Source organism: Pecten maximus, chromosome 12 (genome assembly GCF_902652985.1).
Source record: "Pecten maximus chromosome 12, xPecMax1.1, whole genome shotgun sequence".
In the NCBI taxonomy this organism is placed as follows: Eukaryota; Metazoa; Mollusca; class Bivalvia; order Pectinida; family Pectinidae; genus Pecten; species Pecten maximus.
In genome coordinates this window covers 36,679,643-36,707,295 of record NC_047026.1, presented here as the reverse complement: position 1 = coordinate 36,707,295, position 27,653 = coordinate 36,679,643, and the positions used below count along the sequence as shown (strand labels likewise).

At 36.4% G+C, this 27,653-nt stretch overlaps 2 protein-coding genes across 2 annotated transcripts; one reads left to right on the top strand and one right to left on the bottom strand.

Annotated features, from left to right (window-relative positions):
• The first annotated feature begins 1,786 nt into the window (after positions 1-1,786).
• On the top strand, positions 1,787-7,517 carry LOC117339928 (methyltransferase-like protein 27). The gene is made up of 6 exons (XM_033901641.1): positions 1,787-1,917; positions 2,476-2,626; positions 4,596-4,733; positions 5,838-5,973; positions 6,617-6,709; positions 7,039-7,517. The coding sequence occupies exons 2-6, from the start codon at positions 2,477-2,479 to the stop codon at positions 7,221-7,223; spliced, it is 702 nt and encodes a 233-aa protein (XP_033757532.1). The 5' UTR covers positions 1,787-1,917; position 2,476; the 3' UTR covers positions 7,224-7,517.
• Positions 7,518-16,674: 9,157 nt separating this feature from the next.
• Positions 16,675-19,234, bottom strand: LOC117339025 (carbohydrate sulfotransferase 11-like). The gene is made up of 2 exons (XM_033900389.1): positions 18,278-19,234; positions 16,675-16,935 (listed from the first exon to the last, which is right to left on the bottom strand). The coding sequence occupies exons 1-2, from the start codon at positions 19,232-19,234 to the stop codon at positions 16,675-16,677; spliced, it is 1,218 nt and encodes a 405-aa protein (XP_033756280.1).
• Between the last annotated feature and the right edge of the window lie 8,419 nt (positions 19,235-27,653).

Here is a 27,653-nt window from a genome sequence, read left to right as displayed (position 1 = left end):
ATATACATTTGTCATTATACATTGTATGATTCACATTTGTCAATATAAACATCTCTCCCGTCATCAGCTTAGTAAACTCTGACTGCGAATAAGTAAGCGTATACGCAGTGAAAAAGGCTCAGCGGATTAATAAGTGTGGAAATCGGTAACATAATCATGATGTCGTCTCTTTGTGACGTTACCGGAAAGGTCTGATCAACGCAATTTCAGCTTTTCTCTAGCTACCCGAAGATCTATGCACACAAACTATCGTCAAGTTATCATTTTGTCAAATAAACAACTGAATATTGCGGAGATGGGTACATATTTAACTTCTCACGAGGTAAGCTAACAACAAATGGCTGAAGCGTTCAGTTCATAGAGACCATTTGACCACGCCACTACTAAATCTGTGTCAATACATGTTTTTTGTTTGTTTTTTGTTTATTTTGGGATGTGCTTTTACATATACCACATATTACATTTGTACATCATTTTATATTTACATTCTATGTTGCATTTGCCTGTATGTCGTTAGTAAACCAAATTGTATTCATGAGACTGTAAACTACAATTTGCAGTGATTCGGTCACTGTAGGAATACAGCCCCATGTTGCAGGTCAAAACAATGGCCGCCAGTTACTTTCGGCCTAGAGAGCTTTCGAATGCAAGGTCTAGCATTTACATATATAATCCACAACAAAAAATAAAGCATCTTCACAAGTTATGAGAGTAATATTTTATAATGAAAACAAAATCTAGTCAACAAAAATAGTTATAAGCGCCGTTCTTGATCTAGGAATCATCAAATTGTCAATGTCGTCACACTTACAGGGACTCGTTTCCGAATTTTCAGAAATGCAAGACATGCACGACAACATTAAAAGTCCAGTATTTATAAAAAAAAAAAAATGTGAAAATCGGGAGTATCGACATGGTTTCCGGTTAAGTACGTATATACTGGATTTTAGTTCTGTGGTTATTCACTGATGTCAAAGGCCTACAATGTACCTTACAAAATCGAGCCCCTGTGAAGTTGAAAATCGTCTGCTAAGATGTAACGGGTTAGACTGGAATCTGTTTCGAACGAAATATCCTTGGAATCGTTTTCACCTACTGCCAAGATGACTTTCATTTAGAATTTAAGAAATGATATTCTTCTGAAAATAACTAAATCAAGTCGATAGAAACTGAAGTGTTTCCGAGGAATCGAGTCTGTCCTGTGCAATACCCGTTCAAAGCCGCATCACTTCTAAATGTTAACCGTATAGCATTGCGCCAAAAAACGGCTTGGATTTTAAACAATCCAAAATAATGCAATTGTGAATAATTTGACGATATCTACAAACGTATATGAAATAGAAAATAAAGCCAAATTTGTGCACAAAACCATTTTATGTGTATGCTATTAATAACGACACGAGGGACAATATTATTCCTTCTGGAAATTTCGGCTGTTCCGGTATTCGAACTTGATGACATCATTGATAGGGTAAGCGGGAAATTTAAACGCGTCATAACCTACAGTAAATACAAAATCTTTATGAATTTAAATATAAGCATTGAACTGTTACCAAATGGTAGTATACAGTCGATATGAATACAACTTGGGTGACAGATAAATATTTCATGTCGCCCTAACAGGTGACATTCTATTTATCTGTCACCCAAATTGTATTCATATCGACTGTATACTACCATTTGGTAACAGTGCAATGCTTAAATATACGATAGGTATAGCGTTCCATACATCAGAGCATTTCAAATAATGACCAGTGTCAATTCACATATAAATACAGTTTCCAAATAGCTACGACCCTGTATTTGGAATACGCCCTTTGGTACCATCTGCGCAGATATCTAATTGCATGTTATTTCCAAGTATAGAGCGGGCGGTAGCAGCAGAAGTTTAAGAGGATATTCATCAAACACATACGGGTTCGTATAACTCTTAGACTCTAATGTTCATTTGTCTTCCTTACCCCCTTTGACGTTACATACATCACATAGTCCACATCCTCTTTTCGTGATCTCCTTTATGATTAATGATCATGTTAATGATCTAAATATGCAATGCAAATGCTTTAAAAAAAAAAAACACACTTTTTTCTGATTTTTCTCTTTACCATCCTCTTGTTTATTGTTTATTTCCCTCGAAATGAACACATTCGTCGCTGGACCAATACACCAAAGCAAACAAAAAGATTTACCAACACGAGTCTTCTTATATTTCCTTTTTTTCCGAATGCCATTTTAACATTTCGTCTAAATATGTTATTGTCCTAATCGTCGTACGATATTGTGTTAATACTTTCGTTATATTCTCACTACAGTATCTTCGTTTAAACCTACAGTACAGAAGATAAATGTGCATTTCAATATATGTCCCTGTACATGTATATTTACCTATATCAGCCAATCAAAGTATCTCAGATATCAATACTTGTCGTCATATCTTACCAAGTTATCCATTTATTTGCATGTGCTCTTTTTCAGTATGGCAGAAGAAAAGGCCAAACGATTTATACAATCCAGCGATGCCCGTGACGGTCAGGCGTACGGTACCAACTTTGGCGCACACAAACCCGGAATGAGTATGATAGAGGTGGCCGAGTATTACTCCAAATGGGCAGAAGATTACGAACATGTAAGTACAAGGTTAACTTGGTACGAAATTTATGATGTAATATTTTATTTCAACCCAGATTGATACAGTTTGATAACTTAGCACACGGGTGGCGTGTATTTCAACCCATGCCGGACGGCCAGATTGCTAGATTTTAATAAACTTAACACACGGGTGGCGTGTATTTCAACCCATATCGGACGGCCAGATTGCTAGAGTTTAATAAACTTAACACACGGGTGGCGTGTATTTCAACCCATAGCGGACGGCCAGATTGCTAGATTTTAATAAACTTAACACACGGGTGGCGTGTATTTCAACCCATAGCGGACGGCCAGATTGCTAGATTTTAATAAACTTAACACGCGGGTGGCGTTTATTTCAACCCAAAGCGGACGGCCAGATTGCTAGAGTTTAATAAATACAGGTGTGACGTGGCATAAATGCATTCGTGAAAAAACATCATCGACACTTATCTCGCACATTTTATATACGATATGCATATCGTATACATAGAGACTTTATTACATGCATATAACGCCAGTCTCCCGAGATCAAAACAGTTCAGATATGTCTGGTATATGATAACAACATTCTCAAAATGTTCAAACTAGTAAGTAAAGACTGGTTCAATTGGAGGTATTATTTTTATTGTAGGGAATCTTGCGTAGTTTATGCTGGAATTTTCATAACATTTTAGCACTCGATAAAATATCAGTTGAGTTGCATAAAAGTTTGCTCTACTTACATATATGTGTAACATTTTAGCTTGCATTTTTATCATTTTATCAATTATTACATATGAAATATTGTTGATTTTATTTTTACGCTAAAATTGCTGCTTTGCTAGTATTAGGAACTGTCAATAGACAATTTAATTGTTTGAATGATTCATTCATCAAAATTTATGTATCAATAGTATTTTCATGAATGAAACTAAAATGACGTTTTGGGAAACATTTATTATTATATCTGATAACAATATCTAAGAACATAACAGCTGATATATTGTTCTACCAGTAAACATATTTAAACGGAATTATCGGTATTAAACTGCTTTCTTCGGAAAGTTATTGTCGTAACGCGCCGTATTAAATCCTGTGATAATTAGAAAAAAAACTCTCTAAAGAAGGCAGTTTATTTCTTTATTCACCAACATATTACGTTGTGTGAGTGTCTAAAGGCTAAATATTCTTTTCAACATATCATTATCATGTGTCGCATACGTGACATGACGAACATTACTGTTTTGAGATATGTTGACAGAACTTTTCTCAAATCTTATTGTGACCGGCATCTCACTCTTCCAGTGATGCGAAAGCAACTGGCATGTATTGGGAAAAACGTTACTTCCGAGTTCACTTAAAAGATGCGAGACACACACGAGTGAATTTGTCAGAGCGACGATTGGTTTACAGTATACCAACGTGACGTTTCCTTTTGACGGAATTCTAATCACATTTTGTTTCATCAATCGTATTCTCTAAGTCCTACAGCACAATGCATGGACGTTCTATCGTAGTTTGGAAAACATGTACAGAGATAACCCAAGGTTAACGCCCGAATATATTTGTATGTTTATATACAAAAAAAAAATTGACGGAATATAAATGTGACGCTATCAATTTAATCAATTAAATCATGAAAAATGACGACAAATCAATAAAATACGCATATTTTAATCAAACCTTAACAGCAATAAGTAAAAAATAAAAATACCTTATTGATAGAACATGTTAGTCTATCCACAATGAATAATTCGTGATTCTAAATTGTCCCAAATACATGGGAGAATTTTTAACCTTTTCTAAAATGCAAAACTTGCTTTGCAATATACTAAAAAAGTTACTATCAAACAAAATTGTGATTCCTTTTGGTACATTTCCTATTTGGACAAGTCTATCGTTATTCCAATTGCTTTACAATTCTTTAATGGACAGACAGCTAAAGGTGTTTTTGACGTATTGTACAAATAATCACCTTATTGTAGGATCTAAGCCAAGACAGATATCTAGGTCCATTCTATGCATGCAAGGCAATGTCGGAGGAATATCCGCTCACCACCACCGACCGGAAGTCGATCAGAATTTTAGATGTGGCATGTGGTACTGGCTTTCTAGGAGAAAAGGTATCTATGTAAACGTTGGCTTCAAGCAAAGCTTTACACCGAGCATATATCTATCAACTTTTCACGTCTGGGTACGTCATTAGCAATGGTGATGACGATGACAAAGTCATGTGACTGACCATCGTTGCATTCCTGAAAGTTACGAATATCCTGTCTTAACATGGCGACTCCAGAGAGATCGAGTACAAGGGATGGGAAATTTCTTTTAAAGAGGTTACTGCAATGGTAATTAGAGTACCACACCCAGAATCTATGTACTATAATTTTCAACTATCAGATATTTCAGGCAAATCTCCCGTCCGCTATCAACTAAACTGAGAAAATTAAACGAATGAAAGTAACTCTGATATTCAGAGTGATTTCCGAGTGACAAACTAATATTGTTGTAGTATGTGAATCTCAGAAACTTCCTAGTGATAATATAGGAGTCGTTTTAAAGTCGTTGTTGTCGAACTAGTTTGTAATGCAATGTTATCTCTTATCTGGTGTATGTTGGGAAATCTTTTCGATTTTTTTTAAGCAAGAACCACGTTCGTGTTCAAATTAGTTAGACGTCATCAATTTTGTAAGAAAATAGGAAAACAAAACTAGACATGTTCATTAGTGTCATTACATATTCATAACTAAAGTATGCATGTAAGAACAGCAAGCTCATATAACTGGAAGTGATACCCTACGTCAGATAATTGTAATTGATTAAAAACATAATGACAATATTTTTTTGTGAAGCTCATAGATTGATAACATTAGTTTTCTAATAGAAAGAAACAGCTGCTTAGCTTGACGGAGAACAGATTTCCGGGAATCTATAAACAACGATACTGTAAGGGGTTATTATCTACTGTAGGAAAGTTACATTACTTATAGTCTCCATGTGACTTATTTATACAAAGAAAGAGGGATACGGTCTAGGTTGGGGTTGGGGTGGAGTGATATGGAATGTTATAAATGTATGAGCACCAGATACGATATTTCACAATAAATATGTATCTGTGCCAACCAAAGGGGATCATCTTGCAACTTGAGAAAGCAAAGACAATTTTAAAGTTTTTGTTTTGAGTTCACTAAGTGATTTTAATGGAAAGTTTTGTTTGATTATATTAGCTTAAGGAAGAGGGCTTCACCTATGTGGACGGCCTAGACCCGTCTGATAAGATGCTGGATGTAGCCAGGACAAAGGATTCATACACAAACTTGTATTGCGAGTTTATGTCCGATGCCACCCTTCCAATTGAAAATGGTATGGTTTCACAGACATATTGTCGTCCAAATAACAATGTCCTCTCGACAAGTGTAATCAAACAGCACACTCTACGTACTGTCTACAAATGTTTGGCAATGCGTTGCGGGTGAATCAAACCTAGCAAGGATTTCGACTTAGAACAATCGCGTAAATATGACGTCATTTTGGTGCTTTGTTGATCATAGTCACACCGATGCTTTGTATTACACATCAAATTGAATGCAAATCAAGCATTACTATGAAATCGAGTTCACATGTGCCGTTCTTTCAATTGAACACACAGGGGGATAGCAAAACTACCTATAACAATTAAACGCTTGTTAGATTGTATTTATTGTCAATATCAATGCAATCTGGGTGACAGATAAATATCCATGACGCTCGTTCATGACGCCCTAATGGGCGTCATTCTATTTATCTGTCACCCAGATTGCATTGATCTTGCCAATAAATACAATCTACCAAGCGTTTAATTGTTAAATACATTTGCTAATGTAGAAACGGTACATGTGGTATCGAACTCAATCGACCGACGGAATGTTTGTGGTAGCTGACATTATATCTGTTTTTGTTTATCCTTTTTGATCCGTGGGAATGATTACACTAAATGTCTTCCTGTTATCATTGATTATTTTGTCAGATAAATACGCCTGCGTCGTCGTTGCCGGAGGGATGGGGGAGGGCCACATTCCGTGTGCAGCTGTAACAGAGATGATCAGGATAGTTCAACCCGGTATGGCCTGGTCTTGTGACACCAATTTTCAAGTCATTTAGACTAGATTTATTAGTTCCTCCAAATGTGATTACGTTAACTAATGAGGGACAAACTGGCTATCCATGTTATCATAAACAATGCTATATATACGCCATACAGCGAAGTTAATCTGTTTTCTGATTTAAATATAAAGTTATCACGTGTGGTATACAGGGACTCTTGCAATGAGTTGTTTTACAAAAGAAAATCTTATTTTGTTAATTTTTCTAAAGACTTGTTTCATTTTTAACTTAAATAAGCATGCATATGAACGCTTCCCTTGCCATTTCATTGTTTTCTGTTGTCAGGGGGTTACGTCATCATCGTGATGAGGGAGGAATATCTCACTCACGTGCAGGAATACGCAGGAAGACTTGAAGAATGTTTCCTTAAGTTTGAGAATGACGGGAAATGGAAACGGTGTTCACGAACAGTTGTATCCAAGTATTCGTTTGACAATAACGGAGTGATATTTAAGTTCAGGGTTTGTTAGATTTCGGACGATATATGCATAATATCATTTCAGTGTATGTTAACACAGAAGCAACAACGCGTGTATATATTTATGTTCAATTATGGTCAGATATGTTATCATTATGTGTTGATTTTCTCAACATCATTTGGGATTTTGGCGTTCATAACAACTGTTATCATTTCTATAAGTTATCAGAGTTTTTGATGGAGACTATCCGTAGTCGTAGCGATATCCGAAACACATGGGGCAATGGAGAATTCATTCTTGAAGCAATATAGATACATAAATAAAACTTATCTAAAAAAACAAGAATGTTCTTCGATGTTATGTTTTTACAGTTTCCTCTATTATCCCGGGGGATATATAAATGGGTTCCGTCCGTATTGTATTTTATACAAACATTAAAAATGTGACTTTTATGACAAGTAAGGTGTGATCCGATACAGTGTAATTTTAATCAATCAAAATAAATCACCCAGCACTAACCCTTTTTAGTTTTATTTCTTACACACACATATATATATATTGTTGAATAAAAGAACCCAACTTTGATAGGTAATTTTGGAATAATGTCAATGCCGACTTGAGATTCCTATGTTTGGTGTTGATAAAAAGATTGTAATTTCCTTAACCTTGCGTTTATACACAGCTTCATATTTTTTTTCAAAATGTATAATCAACAGTAATGCCCTCCTTCTTATTACTTTTCCACCCTACACAGAATTTATAGCTGAAAGAAAGACTTGATTTATTACATGAAATGAAGAGTCCGATATAAGTACCTAATCATGTGTTAAACTAATGGAGTTTACTGGCTTGTTAGTAGAAATTTAGCATTCTTATTGGATTTAAACATGAACTATGTCTGCATTATCTTATTTCTTTTGTTTAGAAACAACAGTTTGATTTTACAAAAGATGGATATTTCACTTTGATTTATTCAAGTCTGCATTCAGAATACTATATTTACAAGGGATGGTTGATGTATTGTGAGCCTCCTAATGAAGGAGGTACTCAAGGATGTTCCTTTGAGATCCTACTATTCTATGACTATATATAGGGCCGTGTACCCAAGGACTGGTCTCAATTGGTTAGTTTATATCGACGAGGCAGCACACTACAGTAAACAAGACAAGCGGCTTTTGCAAAGTGAACAAAATCGGTGAAAGAGCAGTGATCAGTATTTGCATAAACAAGAGGTCCATGGGCCTTAACGGTCCCCTGAAATTTGAAATATTTCAGTTAATCTAGTTGACCCTTTTTAGCCCACCCATCAGTCCAAAGGGTCTGTCAGGGCCAACATGTGCATATCATTAAGCTGCAATCCCATGACAATGTTAAGAAATTTTAGAATGAATCAAACAAATGATTGTCAAAAGTGTGATTTCCCTATATAAACTATTGTAAAGTCTACCCCCTCCCCAGGGGCAAACGTGATATCCCAGGGTCATGAAATTCACAATTTTGGTAAAGTACCATTAGACCCTTCCATCTAGGAAAAGTATTTGATTCTAACTTATATCAGTATTGAGAAGATGATTTTTGAAATTTCAGTCAATTTGACCATTTTTGGCCCCGCCCATCAGCCCCTGGGGGTCAGTCAGGGCAAACATGTGCATACCATCAAATTGTTATCCCATGCTGATAATGTTAACCATTTTAGAATGAATTCCAATAGAAATCCAACAAATAATAGTCAAAAATATGATTTCCCTATATATACTATATTCTAACACGATTCGTTTGCAACGCGTGTTTTGATTGGTTGCGGACCGACTTCTAATCTGCGATAGAATCATGATCTAGACTATCGTGTTAAGCCCGGCCCGTTTCTAATCAAAACAATATGGCGTCAAGTTCGACTCGTAGCGAAATTCAACACTCTGCACCATTTATGATTGATGACCCGTGATATTGGAATCGGAAGTGAAGAAACCGAATAGAATGAATTAACTAAATAAATTTAACAAAAATCGTTAACATCATTCTTACCGTCATTTATTGATTGAAACGTTCATTTAGTCCGTGTGTAGGCATCTAGCCAAGTTAAATCCGAAATGAAATGGAACAAGTGCACACAACTTCACATAACGGTTGAGCCTGTAGAAACACATCGACTCTGACTTTGTTCAAATGCACATGTCGTTAAGCATACTGCGTAAATCCAAATGTGTCTTTAAATCTTCGGAAACAGGACTTTCACAACAATCCAAATACCCCGCTTCGTTAGCATACAGACCGAGCTTTCGCCAGTATGGGCGCGGCCAATTGACCGACTTTGATAGCTTCTCTCTGATTGGTCAATCCGCCCCAGTATGACACGTCACTAACGGAGGTCACAGAGTACTTAACAGCGTACTTGTAGCGCTGTAAAACAATGTTTCTAAATATATGCGATAGGTAATAGATACATAATGGGTACGAGTGATGTATCGGATATATCACACGAGTGCGTAGCACGAGTGTGATATATGCGATACGTCACGAGTACCCATTTTGTATCTGTTTTATCCAATGACAGCCGAGGTTTTGTCACCCACGTGCCTAGGGGTGGAGCTATAAAATTGATAAAAACATGTCACTGTGATATGTTTCCCGCCAATTTCTGACACGTTTCATTCTGTCACAGTAGCCTATTCATTTCTAGTGAGACTGTCAACCATGGCGGATCAGGTACTGATCATTGATGTCGATGTGTTTACCGACCTCGACCAAGTATGAGTAGGAACTGGAAGATAGTGACACGGTAGCTACTGACATTGGATTATTTGATACCAAGGAATTAACGCAACCAATTGTTGTAAATAAACTGAATGGTAATGTGAAAAACATGTGAAAGACTGCAGGATTCGAGGGAAATTACACAAACGGTAACTGCTCCGGAAAGAGGACCTGCGCTACTTCCCTTTACCAAGCAGGTAAGTCTAAAATCATATTGTTTGAACAAATTGTGAAATGAAATATTTTTCGTAAATTTCGACGTTCACGATGTCACGAATCTTTCAAAGTCCATGAAATTGTTTAAATACATCGATGAATCGGTTAATCGGCATTTTTATCCACTCGTCCTGTTATCATTTTCATCACTATTTTGTTTATGATAAGATTTTTGTGCAACGAAAATGTATGATTACATTTGGCGTAATCTGCATAACCATTTTTTTTAAATGACTGAAATTTTATATGTAATCATGAATGCGTTTTTTTACTGATCTGTTAAAATATATACTGAACAGGGTTTTATATTCTGTTTCGTCAGGTTTTGATGAACAACTCAATATGGACAGGACGGAACATCGCAGCACGGCTGTACGTTCATACAAGGTGAAGAAAGAAGACAACAAAGAACATTTCTAAACGGCACTCGTATTTCATTAAATTTTGTTCAAAATGTATTTCCTGTCTTTGTTCATTTGTCACGCCCACATTTGAAATTGGCCCCGCCTCAAGACTGAGGCATGGACCAATCAGAAATGCCATGTGATATTTCAGATATCACATATGTGATATTTGAAATATCACATAGTATGCAATATATCGCCAACAAAAGATCAAAGAAAAACCGAGGCGTCATTGGATAATAGCGCTGTAAAACAATGTTTCTAAATATATGCGATAGTAAACGTGTTAGAATGGGGATAGTACGTTGTTTTTCGTGGCTATACTGGCGATTAGAACATGAAGTTTGGTTTAAACTCTCGACATATCGGTCTCGAGTTCAAACCAAATTTCATGTTCTAATCGCCAGTATAGCCACTCAAAACAACTTACTATCCCCTAAGTAAAGTTTACCCCCTCCCCTTCCCCCTCCTTAACGGGTTCCCATGCCATTTGCCCACCATACATCTTGCTGCCATATCGACTATAACAACATTGAAACCACTGTCCATTGCTTAAATGGTCATCGTTCTGCAGAGAACAATACCGTCGTGGTACTACATGGAACCAACTGTTAATGATGACCATGGTACTGCGCTAAAAGTCAGAGATCATTTTATGGCAGTTACTGCTGAATGGGAAAGTCAGTTAACGACTTTAGTCATGTACTCATCAGACGGTTGGATACGCAAAGGTTTCTATCCAAGCCATGTTCATATTTGCAGGTATTAACAAATGTATGTTATTAAAGTCTTATGAAGTGTGCGTTACTTAATCCTTTACACATCACTATTTATGTACTTTTTTAATACAATCAACGTGTTAACCATCTGTCGTCGATAAGTGTTCCATCTTACAAGTTTAGAAGTAACAAACTATAAAACTTAAAAGATGCTCGGTGTCAGGATCTTACAAAACAAAAAAATCTGGAGAAAAACGGACATGCGGGATCAATCTAAAACGGTAGAGGGAGATTAGACAAAATCATTCACATTGATTTCTTTCAGCGGCTTTTTTGTTAAATCAAAGACGTGATCATGCATGACTTCAAGGAAGTATGATGCTCCACGTGTCGGGAGAAGCCACTGCCGATATCAAGTTACATCGATATCAGAGATCCTGTGAGGCGGTATAATGGTCCCTGTTCATGCCTGTTGAGTTGGTCATTCTTACAAATATAAGGATTGTATAAAAAAATAAAACGCAGTTTGAAAACATATAGATCGCTAAATACAGTACAGCGTAAGCTATGTCATACAGCTATCTTGTCCTTCCAGGACTCGTCTGAAATGTAAAAGGTCTAAAGTGATCATTGGGGGCGACCAAAACCCCGAAAATATGTCAACGTACTGTTAAACCCTAGATTGGGAGTTGCAAAAGACCAATGACTATTAAATGAATATTTTCTAATATTGAATTCCAAAATATATACAACTGAATTAAAAGATAACATCTACGTAACTTGAAATATGCGAAATTTGTGGCTTGAATATAGTTCACCATTGAATGCATTCCAGCATTCCATATGTGACATTAACATTGTTTATTGCAGTTTTGCCAGTGAAATATAGAAATTTATCAAACTAATAAAACTTATATTTTCACTGCAGCGATGAGCAGTGAAAATATAAGAATTTGCAGTGAAAATATAAGATTTTGCAGTGAAAATATAAGTTTTCCGTTTTTGACCAATCAGAGCGGACCTTTGTATTCACCTCGTTGAAATTTGCCGATTTTTTCAATCGAAGCGGAGATAGATAAATTGGTTATTTTGCTGTATTTCTGAAATATTAAGACTAGTTTTTGACAAAATACTCACTTGACGTTAGCTATTTATGCATAGATTCTCCTATAACAGCAGAAAACGCGACAAGTCCTTTCAAAATGGCGCCGTCAACTTGACGTGGAGTAACGTCACAAAAAGATTACTGATTCCCGCACTTTTTGACGCTATTAATTTTTCGATGTTTTTAATTTTGTTTTAAAATTTATGAAATGCAATAAAAAGAAAATTGAATGGTTCCCCGTTAAATATAACATATATTTCACTCGTATGACAGAATATTTCGATATTTTTCACTCGTGCTTCGCACTCGTGAAAATATCTATATTCTGTCATACTCGTGAAATATATGTTATAGTTCAATATCCTCTATATATACACTTAGGTACAGTGTATAACAGATATCTTCTCTACATCAGTATAACATATGTTTAGCTTTAGGATAAGTATTGTTTATCGAATAATCACAGCAAGAGTTGTCACCCTTCCAACATTAAATGTTATACTACATCTTATCCACGTGGACACTACATAATATTTTTGTTACATTTTGTCATAATTTTGTCGTTATTAAATCATTACAGAATATGATTTCATTCCGTCAGAATAATAGGCATATCTTATATATCGATTGTTAAAATGTCATTAAGGTAATCACATCCTAACAGGCCGTTTCGTGGATAACGACGCATATCACTTACAAACTGCACACGTACACGCAATTATGTAATACAATGGAACTCATTGAGTATTCAGGAATTGGGCTATACTTCTCGTTGTTTGTTATCGCATTGGTCTATAGTACGTGTTGTGTGTTCAGTCATTGGACTATAGTACGTATTGTGTGTTCAGACATTGGTCTATAGTACGTGTTGTGTAGTCAGACATTGGTCTATAGTACGTGTTGTGTGTTCAGACATTGGTCTATAGTACGTGTTGTGTGTTGAGACATTGGTCTATAGTACATGTTGTGTGTTCAAACATTGGTCTATAGTATGCGTTGTGTAGTCAGACATTGGTCTACAGTATGCATTGTGTAGTCAGACATTGGTCTATAGTATATGTTGTGTAGTCAGACATTGGTCTATAGTACATGTTGTGTGTTCAGACATTGGTCTATAGTACATGTTGTGTGTTCAGACATTGATCTATAGTATATGTTGTGTAGTCAGACATTGGTCTATAGTACATGTTGTGTGTTCAGACATTGGACTATAGTACGTATTGTGTGTTCAGACATTGGTCTATAGTATGTGTTGTGTGTTCAGACATTGGCCTATCGTACGTGTTGTGTAGTCAGACATTGGTCTATAGTACGTGTTGTGTGTTCAGACATTGGACTATAGTACATGTTGTGTGTTCAGACATTGGTCTATACATGTAGTACGTGTTGTGTGTTCTGGCATTGGTCTATAGTACATGTTTTGTGTTCAGACATTGGTCTATAGTACATGTTGTGTGTTTAGACATTGGTCTATAGTACGTGTTGTGTGTTCTGGCATTGGTCTATAGTACATGTTGTGTGTTTAGACATTGGTCTATAGTACATGTTGTGTGTTCTGGCATTAGACTTTAGTACGCAACAAACTATATGTAGTCACCGCAGTGAACACACACCTATATGCAGGTACAAAAGAAAAACAATAGTAGAATAAATGAGTTTTTTCGTATTTTTCCCTGGCCCCCTACCAACTTCTCAACGTGGGATTGTTCTTTGTCCTACCAGGATTCGTTACGCAGTATTCTATGCTGATACATCTGTAGTTCTTACCAGGAAATACGTCACAATATAAATGTGAACAATGCATTCATGTATTTAGTAAACCGTAGTTCAAACATACCTGCGCTTAATACATTGTAGTGTAATGTGACTAATAGTGTTTGTAATGCCATCACATGATTGTATACTATGAAGGCCGGATTAAATAATGTTACTCCATGTTTGATTACCGTTCTCTCAAGGAATGCCCCTCATAGGTTAGTGATATGTAACTATCGAATATTTATAACTGATTGGTGTATACAATAATTTTTGAATATTATACTTTCTCCTCCTGGTAGGTTTAACCAACATACCTGCATGTTTTATAACAAAACACTGACTACTGTTCAGTACAAAAACATTTACTTTAAGCTGCACCACCATGTGAATCACCAAGCAGGATATCGGTAATTAACGGCAGCACCACCAACAAGCAGGATATCGGTAATTAACAGTAGCGTCACCACCAAGCAGGATATCGGTAATTAACGGTAGCGTCACCACCAAGCAGGATATCGGTAATTAACGGTAGCGTCACCACCAAGCAGGATATCGGTAATTAACTGTAGCGTCACCACCAAGCAGGATATCTGTAATTAACGGTAGAGTCGACACCAAGCAGGATATCGGTAATTAACGGTAGCATCACCACCAAGCAATATATCGGTAATTAACGGTAGCGTCACCACCAAGCAGGATACCGGTAATTAACGGTAGCGTCACCACCAAGCAGGATATCGGTAATTAACGGTAGCATCACCACCAAGCAATATATCGGTAATTAACGGTAGCATCACCACCAAGCAGTATATCGATAATTAACGGTAGCATCACCACCAAGCAGTATATCGGTAATTAACGGTAGTGTCACCACCAAGCAGGATATCTGTAATTAACGGTAGCATCACCACCAAGCAGGATATCCGTAATTAACGATAGCGCCACCACCAAGCAGTATATCCGTAATTAACGGTAGCATCACCACCAAGCAGTATATCGGTAATTAACGATAGAGTCACCACCAAGCAGGATATCGGTAATTAACGGTAGAGTCACCACCAAGCAGGATATCGGTAATTAACGGTAGCGTCACCACCAAGCAGGATATCGGTAATTAACGGTAGCGTCACCACCAAGCAGGATATCGATAATTAACGGTAGCGTCACCACCAAGCAGGATATCTGTAATTAACGGTAGCGTCACCACCAAGCAGGATATCTGTAGTTAACGGTAGCGTCACCACCAAGCAGGATATCTGTAGTTAACGGTAGCGTCACCACCAAGCAGGATATCGATAATTAACGGTAGCGTCACCACCAAGCAGGATATCTCTAGTTACTTAAGTGAATCTCATTACGAAGTGAGTTGTTATTATACGTGTAATGAAAACTTGGTTACGGTGAGTTTTGGATTTGTTCTAGTGGTCTAATGCCCGCAACAGCCTGAGTTATATTAGGATGGTAGTGAGTTACTCTTCATACTGAAACAGCCTGAGTTATATTAGGATGGTAGTGAGTTACTCTTCATACTGAAACAGCTCAAATAGTTAACATCGTGTTAAACGCTAATTATATAGAAACAGAACAACAATCAAATGGCATTTGGAAGTTAAAATATTCAGATAGCAACAAAGAAAGACTCGTTAAATCGTAAGCAAGTATGGACTAGTGCAAACTGAAATACAAAGTACATACGTTAGAATAACTATCAATTAGAATGAAATATAAGCATTATGAATTAGGAATAGCAAGTAAGAATAAGAAATTATAAATTGGATTGAAATCTAAGCATTAGGAATGAAGAATAGCAAATAAGAATAAGAAAATAAACAGTTCGAATTTTGACCTTGTCGGCGTTCCATACATCACATGCGCAATATATCTTATTTCATATATATTAAAAGTTACTTTTTCTTTGCTCCATACCGAACTGAATTTAAATGTACATATCGCTACATATAATAAACATATGCATTTTATACGAAGTCATTTGTAAAAAGAAACCATGGTAGACGGCATCCTATCATATTTATAATGTCCATTTCATATGTCAGTTAAAATGGTCGGTTTGTTTCCTTAGTATACTTTGGTCAGTCATTACATATCGCTAATTCCACCACAATAAACTGTTCATGTGTATGTCTTTGTTCATGTAGATGCGGATTTGATTCAGTGTCCTTTTTGGCCTGATTCATTTACCGAACAAATCTGTCCTGGCTATCACAGTGAGTACAGTACCTGTATCTGTCCTGGCTATCACAGTGAGTACAGTACCTGTATCTGTCCTGGCTATCACAGTGAGTACAGTACCTGTATCTGTCCTGGCTATCACAGTGAGTACAGTACCTGTATCTGTCCTGGCTATCACAGTGAGTACAGTACCTGTATCTGTCCTGGCTATCACAGTGAGTACAGTACCTGTATCTGTCCTGGCTATCACAGTGAGTACAGTACCTGTATCTGTCCTGGCTATCACAGTGAGTACAGTACCTGTATCTGTCCTGGCGATCACAGTGAGTACAGTACCTGTATGCTTCATACGAACACTAGACAGATGTCCTATCGAGCGTGTCTTGCTCTATCCGTCCGTTTCCATCATTAGGGACGGCTGTGTCGTAGCCAAAGAGGTGGAAGTCCTGAGCAAACATTCTCTGTACCCTGATCAACGTGGAAGACTTGATCGAACTATAAGCATGCGCTAGCACTCGTTCTCTTTGTGTTGACCTTTGTGACTTCGAAAGCGGGTACGAATTTATTTTCTGTAATATTAGATCTGTTACATTCTCAGCATGGAATTCTGTCATTTTCTGTAAAAAATATAGTTTTGGCAAATAAAAGAGACCAATAAAGCATATATTATCTCACATGGAAATCATGAACCGGGAATATCAATGACGAAGTCATCTCAACTAGAAATCATGAACCGGGAATGTCAATGACAAAGTCATCTCACCTAGAAATCATGAACCGGGAATGTCAATGACAAAGTCATCTCACCTAGAAATCATGAACCGGGAATGTCAAGGACTAATAGAATATATCACTCCCTTGGGGTTGAGACAGGGGAATCTCAACCCTCGGGGAAGATTATTAAGTTGCCAAACACGAAGCCTCGTGTTTGGCAGCTTAAGAATCTTCCCCGAGGGTTGAGATTCCTCTTTCTCACTTCCATGGGGGTGAAAGATTATTTTTCTCTTGCCCTGTTTACCCTTTTATGTATCTAATATTGACGTTACATCAATGCAAGGAAATGTTGACATGACGTGATTGAATTGTCGACGTGACGTCATTGTACTGTTGCCGCGACGTCATGGTATTGTTGACGTGACGAAATTCAATTGTTGAAAACGTGAGAAGAGCCTTGTCCAGGGTAAGAGAATAATAGATTCTCCCATACTTCACAGGGTTATCCGGCGGTTGCTAGGGAAAAGATAAATCGATGTTACACAGGGTGGGTAAAGAAAGGATAAATCGATCTTACACAGGGTGGGTAAAGACAGCTGGCACGCGCTATATGACGCTGTTCACAATAACGTAACGTCATCATTTTACGTTGAGTAACCAAGTCGTAAATGATGACGTCATCAATTTTGACGCACCTCGTGTAAGAGTTTGGCTGTCCAGCACTCGGCAAGCCTCGTGCTGACTGGCCAAACTCTTACACTCGGGTTGAGATATCTTTGTTCGCGGGACAGACTCATGATAGATTATTTTTCTCACATACTTGCAACCAAACGTAAGTTTTTATGAAAGTTTTTCGTCGCGCCATCTTCAATGCTCCTTGGAATGTGCGTCAAAATTTATGACGTCATCATTTAGGACTTGGTTACTCAACGTAAAATGATGACGTTACGTTATTGTGAACAGCGTCATATAGCGCGTGCCAGCTGTCTTTACCCACCCTGTGTAAGATCGATTTATCTTTTCCCTAGCAACCGCCGGATAACCCTGTGAAGTATGAGAGAGAAAATTATCTCACCTAGAAATCATAGACCGGGAATGTCAATGACAAAGTTATCTCACCTGGAAATCATGAACCGGGAATGTTAATGACATCTCACCTGGAAATCATTATCATTAACCGGGAATGTTAATGACATCTCACCTGGAAATCATTATCATTAACCGGGAATGTTAATGACATCTCACCTGGAAATCATTAGCCGGGAATGCCAATGCCAAACTGATGTATCCTTGGAACTGTAACACCTTCCATAGTTTTTCCATCAATAGCCATTCGTTCAAACAGTCGTCAGGATACAGGTAAAAGTACAACATATGTGACGAAATAAAGGCATAGATTGTGTCATTTATGGTTTTGCTGTGTATCATTGACATGATTGCCTTTCTTTTGGATGTGCTGATGTTGATTACATCCAGGATATGTTCCATGTCGGAGGTGAGAGTTTCCTGTTTACATAGAACATCGTAGTGTATAATACAGGGGTAACACAGACTGGACACAGGAACTGTGTGTTCCTCTACTACATCACCGGCAATGTAGCGGTCAGTGAAATAGTCTAAAAACTCCTGGAACGAAATATCGTATCCACAATAGCCATCCCCCATCTTTAACCGACCTTTACCTTTCTTAATAGCTATCATTTTTGATCGGGCCCCAAGAACAAAATATTTGTCGATATAGGCAGAAAATAATCTGCTATATGGATTTCTCGCTACAAGAACAGTCTTTACATCATTGAATCTAGAGATCGTAGGAAAGGTTACTTCGTTGAGGCCATGTACAATTTCCCGGTTGATATGGAACAAGTTGCCTAGTTCTCCACTGAGCTCCAGCGCTGCGACTACCGTTCCGACAAAGGTACTACCTGCCTTTGGTGCTTTACAAAAGGCTAGATTGTAGGTTTTAGCAAAGAAGTATATAGGTCTTCTTCCTTTTACTATTTCATCAGATGAAGTTTCACAGTTATCATACAGAAAGGTGTTTCTGTCCCGATAGAGATGAGAGGAATTAGTTTTCTCGGGCTTGACATCAGCATACAAGGCGTTCACTGGGTTTCTTTTCCTTAATTTTGTACCTACAACAAATAGGTTTGTTTTCTTACAATATTCAATAACGTCCTGCACATCCTGCTTTATACGCATGTTGATAAACAATTCCTATTGTGATACTGTGATTGTATGTGAGTTTAATCTTACTTGAACCTAGCCGATTTCAAATTCATTCGTTAATTGACTAACTTATCCCTTTAAGTGATTTGATATGGAGGGGCTTCTTCGTACTGATAGACATACTTACAAGACAATCTCAAGAGGATACATAGCGATGGCTAGAATCTTAATCCTACAGAGAGGTATATGTCGTTGTTATAAATCAGTGTGTGGCTTGTAGCATATGTCTCTATTATATACCACTCTCGTGATCCTGTGATCTGATTTTATTGTACAAAAGAGTATCTCATACATGAATTATTCATAACCAAATCCAGTATCCAGATTGGTCAGCTGAATTCTTGTCGGATAATCTTACCAATCAACAACGTCGTTTTATGAGTTCTTTTTTTGTTTGGCAAAATGGACGTGGCCATCATAATGGCATGTGCTCTTCTACAATTTTGTATGTTTCAGGCGAAGAATTGATTGGTCGATAAAAATAAGAAAATTTATGTAAAACCATCGGCTTTCTTAATTGGGGTCAATTTAGTCTTTACGTCTTTGTTTATGTTTCCATAACCTCCTTTTCGTCGCATTTCAATTTTGGATACGCCTAATGGTAATTTTTGGGGGGTTTTGGATTTTGTTATTGTTTTTTGTTTTGTTTTTGTTGTTTTTTGTTTTGTTTTTTTGTTTTCTATAGGAAGCTCTCATAAAATTACAAAATATGTGCACGTAATATGGTCAACTTTGTGGCAGTATTACATTGCATGCAGTCAAATTTTATTGAACATTGGACAAATAAAACAAGACAATTCGATGATTTACACATCGAGAATGCACAGATGACTAATACTAAATGTATTTGTAACCGACGGTGTACGCCATGCCATCGTGGCGGTGCCTGATCGCTCGAAGGCGATTAACATATTATCACTATACATCAATAAAAACAAATAAGTTTATAACAATCATTTTCACACATTGTATACACCATCGTGTTCGGCATATTACTTATAAAACCTTACACAGTGCATAACGTGACGGACATCAAGTGTTTAGGTGGCATACGAGGACAGCGACTGTCTGATCACGATAGATGTTTTGCTCTGCCTGCTTGGAGAAAGCTGACGTATTGTCTGTCAGATTGATATAAAAATAAAATTGATGTTGGGGCAATATCGCTTTATCACCTTGATGTCTAGATGCTGTATTCATTGACGAGTTCTTAAAGAACGGCACAGGTGTTGTACGACATCGTATATTAACATATACGACACCGTATATATACATGTACGACACCGTATATAGCATGTACGACACCGTATATAACATGTATGACACCGTATATTACATGAACGACACCGTATATTTACATGTATGACACCGTATATTACATGAACGACACCGTATATTTACATGTACGACACCGTATATAACATGTACGACACCGTATATAACATGTATGACACCGTATATTTACATGTACAACACCGTATATAACATGTATGACACCGTATATAACATGTACAACACCGTATATAACATGTACGACATCGTATATTTACATGTATGACACCGTATATAACATGTATGACACCGTATATAACATGTACGACACCGTATATAACATGTACGACACCGTATATTTACATGTACGACACCGTATATAACATGTATGACACCGTATATAACATGTATGACACCGTATATAACATGTATGACACCGTATATTTACATGTACGACACCGTATATTTACATGTACGACACCGTATATAACATGTATGACACCGTATATTTACATGTACGACACCGTATATAACATGTATGACACCATATATTTACATGTACTATATCGTATATAACATGTATGACACCATATATTTACATGTACTATATCGTATATTATTATACCTCATGTTTATAACAAATAATAAAAAAAATATTGCTCAGAACACGAAAATATCAACAAATGTACACGCCAACTGTTTCCAAGAGTTTCTTAACGAAACTGTCAATAACACAAATATGATACCTTCGGGTAAACAAACCTTCATATTACCGTGTTTCCAGGACCAAAAATTGTTTATTATACCGAAAAATAAGCAGTAATGATGATATATCATTTTGATCACAAACCCCTGTGATCCCGGTCGCTCAATTGATACGATTCCAAGTCAAGGTGTTTTTGACAGTTTCTTTTAGAAACTCTTGGAAACAGGTGGCGTGTACATTTGTTGATATTTTCGTGTTCTGAGCAAACTTGTTTTGCAGAATGTTATCTAAATGTATTTCTGCTTCTTCGACTGCACGAAAACGTTTGCGTTACTGGAAGGGAGACAACTCCTCGCAACAGAACGTGGGGGTGGCCATGGGAACACGGGGTCCAGGAAGATATGATAGTTATCTCCCTGGCTCACGCGCCTCAGGGGGATATGATGTTTTATCCCCCTCCCACGTGATGCGTTTCGGCTAATCACAGGCACTGTTATAAACATGATGTATAATAATATTAATACCAAATATATTTCACGAGTGGCGCTAATGTTTTGATGTTTTACACGAGTGCACAGTACGAGTGATAAATATGAAAATATCAAACACACGAGTGAAATATATTTGGTGTTACTGAAGATGCTGTTAGATTTTCTGTTCATTACATGTTATAGCATAATATACCGGGACAGTTTTTAATTTCCCCTGTGTCGTTTGTACACTGTAAGCTGTGGTTTGATTGGTCATTCAGAAAAAGTGATATTTCCACTTTTATATCACTTTAATAGAATGACTAGTTTACAATAATTTATCTCTATTGTAGTAGCATTCCATCTAGAAGTTGTTTTTCCTGGTTATTTTATAATCTTATGATGGCATTTTCATTATAATGTTTTTCATTATGTTTTTATTTTTGCCAGCTTGTGATAATTTTTTTCATGCTATTCTTATGATAGAACTGTCGATGATTTATAATAAGTTGTTGTCTTGTATATTATTTGAGTCTGATGTGGAGTATGCATAAAATAAAATTGTTTGTGAATGTGTGTACATAGTAAGTATAAGTATGGTTGTGTAAACATTTACACGCATACATCACTCGCCATAGAAACATCGTCACTGTTATCAAATATATTCTGATATTTTTATCCCGTGTCAGATACCTATATACTTTTGTAGCTGCTCATACAATAAATAACACATCTATAGAAATGACAATGCACCTACTGTTTAAATTGTGCATATAGGTCAAATTAGAATAACAAAACAGTGGATCACTGTTAGGAGGCGAAGCTATTTATGTTAATCGAGTTAAATGTTAGATTTTTATTTATAAATTCGCTTTCGGCTATCATTAAATTACATACGATTACACGTACAGCGTGTTCTATTAGGGCATTCAGCCATATCGGATGGTGGTGTAGTAATTTATGAAAACCTACAAATATTAAATATCGCAAGAATATAATTATCACCCAAAGAAGTAAATATGAAAATCAAACTTATGCATCCTGCTACATGTACTTAATTTGATTAATTAACCGCCTTTCAATACGAACGCACAAACAGCTTTTTCCAATGTCACTATAAGATCCTCAAGATAACACGATTATTATCTGTACCCGTTAGGAATTCACAACTACTTTTTTGAAATGAGAACTGTCTTCCTATTCCACAAAATAGTCCAGTAAAGTGTGATTGTATATTGTCGAGGATGGTAGTTAAAATGCTCATGTTTTGTGGACTGAAAGTTCTACCTGTCAGCAGATCCGTCTTGTATGGAGGATCAACCCAAAGTTACTTTAAAACATTGATATACTGGGCTGTACGTGTTTTTGTACAATTTACGTGCCGACTTACACTTCATTTCTAAAGACGTTTTATCAGACTGGTGTACCACTATAACACGTGCTTTGGGTGTCGCATGCTTGCCAACAGAAAACAATATGGTTGCGTTAAAAGTATGATCTAACAGAACGTTTTCGAATGACAAATTCAAAAAATCAAACCTGTGGTTGTAAGCAGGTAGAACACAGCTAGGCCTAAAACTCCACTTAATCCTAGAACAAATATGAATTGTTTCTTGGTGTTTAGTCCAGTGGCTATCATTATCGTCATCACTGTCAGTGGTCAAGTACAATAATGCGTCGTTGTAACAGTATAAACAATTACACACGGTGATGTTGATGGATCATTAGTCGGTCCCTGGGTCCTCGCTGCGCCACCATGCATCAACATTACAACCGTTACCTGTACGACAATATCATCTCCTATTATAATTAGCAGTATAGAGTTATGGGAATTTTATGGGAATTTTGTCGAGCAAAAATGTACCCCCCCCCCCCCCCCCCCCCCCCCCCCCCCCCCCCATGTTGAAAACGAAATTAAGAAAGGCGGAGGAAACTGATACACCAAAATTGATCTTTTTTAGCATATTTAAACCCTTTGACCTTGAATGTGAAGGTAATTCCTTTTAACAAGCTCGGTAGCCCTTCACATCAGCATGCTACAGCTAGGTCCACTTTCGGGTATCTGTGTCTATTGATTATCACTAAGAAATCATTTAATTTTTAGCATATTTGACCCCTGTGACCTTTCACGTGAGTCAATGTTGTTCATTTGAACAAACTTGGTAGCCCTTTACAACAGCTTGCAACTGACCAAAGTTCATGTTTATCGGCCTATTGGTTATTGAGAAGATGTCGTTTAAAGGCGAAAGTTGACGCTGGGGGACGAGCTACATGTACGGCCGTTAATTTGCACAGAAAATTAAACAGAAAATCAACACTAAACTTTGCATACACGTGCAGTGTATGCCAAGTTTAGTGTTGATTTTCTGTGGCTACTATATTATATATCAAGTTTACACTTCATTGATTGATTTGTTTTTGTTTAACGTCCTATTAACAGCCAGGGTTATTTAAGGACGTGCCAGGTTTTGGAGGTGGAGGAAAGCCGGAGTACCGGGAGAAAAACCACCGGCCTACGGTCAGTACCTGGCAACTGCCCCACGTACATGTAGGTTTCGAACTCGCAACCCAGAGTTTACACTTCAAAATCCAATAGTATGAATACGACCTTAATTTAGTCGTCTTCGAATTGTATTTCAAAATTATTCATCTGTTTGAATATTTCTTTATATATTATTTATCTTTCATTTAATAAGTTAATTAGTTTCTGAACATCGGCGGGGTCTTGATCTCCACATTTTGAATTAGGGTTCGTAGAATATAATACAAATACTTGAATAAATCTATAAATATGAATATGATATTGTATATGAATTACCGAATCATGAATCATACAGAGCTGTTTTGTCCCTCTAGGACTCCTGATGCTAGGAGAAAAGGGTGTAAATATCGGAGAGGAGAAGTCAGGGGCCCCGAGACCAGCGAATGGGCCAAAATAACGAAAGGTGTTCCCCAGGGTTTTATTGTCGGACTACTGATTTTTTATATATTTATTAATAATATTTTTACCTTTGTAAAGCAATGTAATCTCTATCATTATGCAGACGGGGTGTTTACTGAACGCCAACATTTTTTAACAATAGGTAGGTGTTGTTACAGGAAACTATGGGAGGGTTATTATATACTGCTTCATATAAGCTGTCTTTTTTTACCCGTACAGTCACCTGAGATTTACCTGTGTTTCTACTTTTTTTCCATTTTCTTAGAACACACATTCTTGCATTCAACTAAATGAGCAATAAAGTAATATAGAACATAGTTAAAAAAATCGCAACAAATATATTATACTACATGTATGTAGTACATTTAACATAATTTGTTCATAATTGAAAAAAATTGTGATAATCTTGAAGCTTTAAAAAAATTGTTTAGAAGAAGAGAGTAAACATTTTAATAAATTGGTTTAGTTTTAATGGCATGAAGGCCAATCCAGAAAAAGTCCAGGCAATAAGTACTGGCAAAAAAACAAACAATAGTATAATTTTTTTTCCATAGACAATTTAGAAATTAAATGTGAAGATTACAAGTGTAATAGTGTTAAACTTTAAGATGTAGATATTGACTTTTTACTCAAATTTGACCCCCATATATCTCGTTTATGTAGAAATGCCTCTAAACAAATGGCTGTCTTAAAAAGAATGGGAAATAACCTGACAAAAAAAGGAAAACTTACCATTTTAAAAACGTTTATCCTGTCTAACCTTTAGCCTGGCTTTTTTGTACTTTATCAAATATACAAGGAAAATGGAGAAGGTGCAGGAACTCGGAGCGTTGCGTTCTATTGAAAATGATTATGTGTCCCCAGTCCAAGATATTTTAAAAAGACATAAACTTGATTTTTTACATTTTTTAAAAAAGAATGAAGTGTATGGCCTCAGAAGTTTTTGATATCTTTATTGATATTTCTCCCTCTCTTTTACAGAAGTTTATCGATTTCTCCCTCTCTTTTACAGAAGTTTATCGATTTCTCCCTCTCTTTTACAGAAGTTTATCGAGGGAAAAGAAGTTTCTTCTAACCTGAGGCATGGAAATCTGGTCAAGATTCCAAAGGTGAACACCTCGAAATATGGTAAAAAATATTTTAGATTTGAGGCGTCCCGGATGGGGAATGGTCTGCCAAACGAATTAAGGTTGGTGGAAAATGGGTCGCTTCACAGGCCGATCCGCTCCTGGGATGGTCAGATCGGTACCATTATGCACACACCGGTAAGTGAGAGTTGTCCCCCTTTGAAATTTCATTATTTTATTTTTAATTTAAACTGTTTATGTTACACCTCGGGTGTTTATGTTCTATATTTAACTTACAATGTGATATATATACTAATAACTCTTATAAAATATTTCTTGTACATTTGTATTGCTATATATGTAATGCTAATTTCTCAGATATTTGTTGATCAATTCCTGTTTTTATACTTATGTTGGCAGTAAGAATAGCTCTACAGTGCTAATGTTTTCATTTTTTTTTTTGCAATATGCGACGCTCTTGAGTGAGGAAAATAAGAAATAGTTTTATGAGTAGAATTCGAGGTTATTAACTTCATAGTTTAATCCTTTAGATATATATTGAATCATTTTGAAAGAAATATAAATATTCCAGTCTGTCGATAAAACAGTAAATGATCGCTGCCGGGCAACTTTTATGTTTGATTGGACTAAATGGAACCTACAGACTGTATCTATATATTTTTTTAAATCACATACACAGGGTGCACGCATCCTTAATGTACACTGATTAACCGACTATCCGGACCAATTATTAGAATATCCCTATATCCTACATGCAATCGGAACCCCTCGTCATTTTCTCCGAAACTAGACTCGGACCAAAGTAGTAACCATTTTGGACTACTTTCGATCACATGACACAAAAAATGGCGGCGCCCATGTTTCATTAAACGGCGAGATTCAGCGATCATCATAAATCGACATGATGTGAAAACGGTAGTTAATGGGATGTCAAAAGTTTTCCACATCACGATTGTAGTATTTCGTTATATTTCTCATATTTCGATCATTAGGAAGTCGCTGATTTACCTCCAAGTAAATATTTGTCTAACAGTCTCAAATGGTAATGTTTTGTTTTGTCAGCGAGTGTTCGATTGTCAAGTAGGGTATTTCTGTTACTCAATACATATTAGTTCTCTAATTTTCTTAAATGATTTCGACAGATCTCACCCATGATTCTTTTATCTTTTAAGATATATATATATATATATTTGTCATGACAGGTCTGATATAATATATATGTACATCAATATATACAATATATACATTTGTATATGCCAAGATATCTATAAACATCATCATTCCTGCCATCTCATTATGACAGCCACATTTTTTATCAATTGCAAGATTTTCAGAACCTCGTGATCACCTTCAAATATGATATTTTTGTAGATATATTTATATGTAAAAACACTGAAATTTAAGACTCATAATTTGGAGGAATTAGCATACCTGAATGTTATGATTATGATATTTCAAGTACAATTGTATTTCTTATTGATATACATCCAAATTATCACTAGCATATAAAGACTTCTACAATATCTGAATTACATGTATGCAGGAATGTTGATGTTATAAATGCATATAAATTATAATATGAAATCTAGACAAAAGTAAAATACAGAAAACTTGTAAACACGGCCGAGATAAGTTTTCATGAAAGATGTGTTCTCCTTTCTCTAACTTGAAAATCATAAAAAAAGAAGTGACAGCAGATATAGGTCTAGTCTGATTCATATAACACCAGACCCAGAATATCTGTACTGTTCCTCCACAGCTGGATTATAGTCTGATTTATATTATACCAGACCCAGAATATCTGTACTGTTCCTCCACAGCTGGATTATAGTCTGATTTATATTATACCAGACCCAGAATATCTGTACTGTTCCTCCACAGCTGGATTATGCACTCATACATTATATACAGGGTA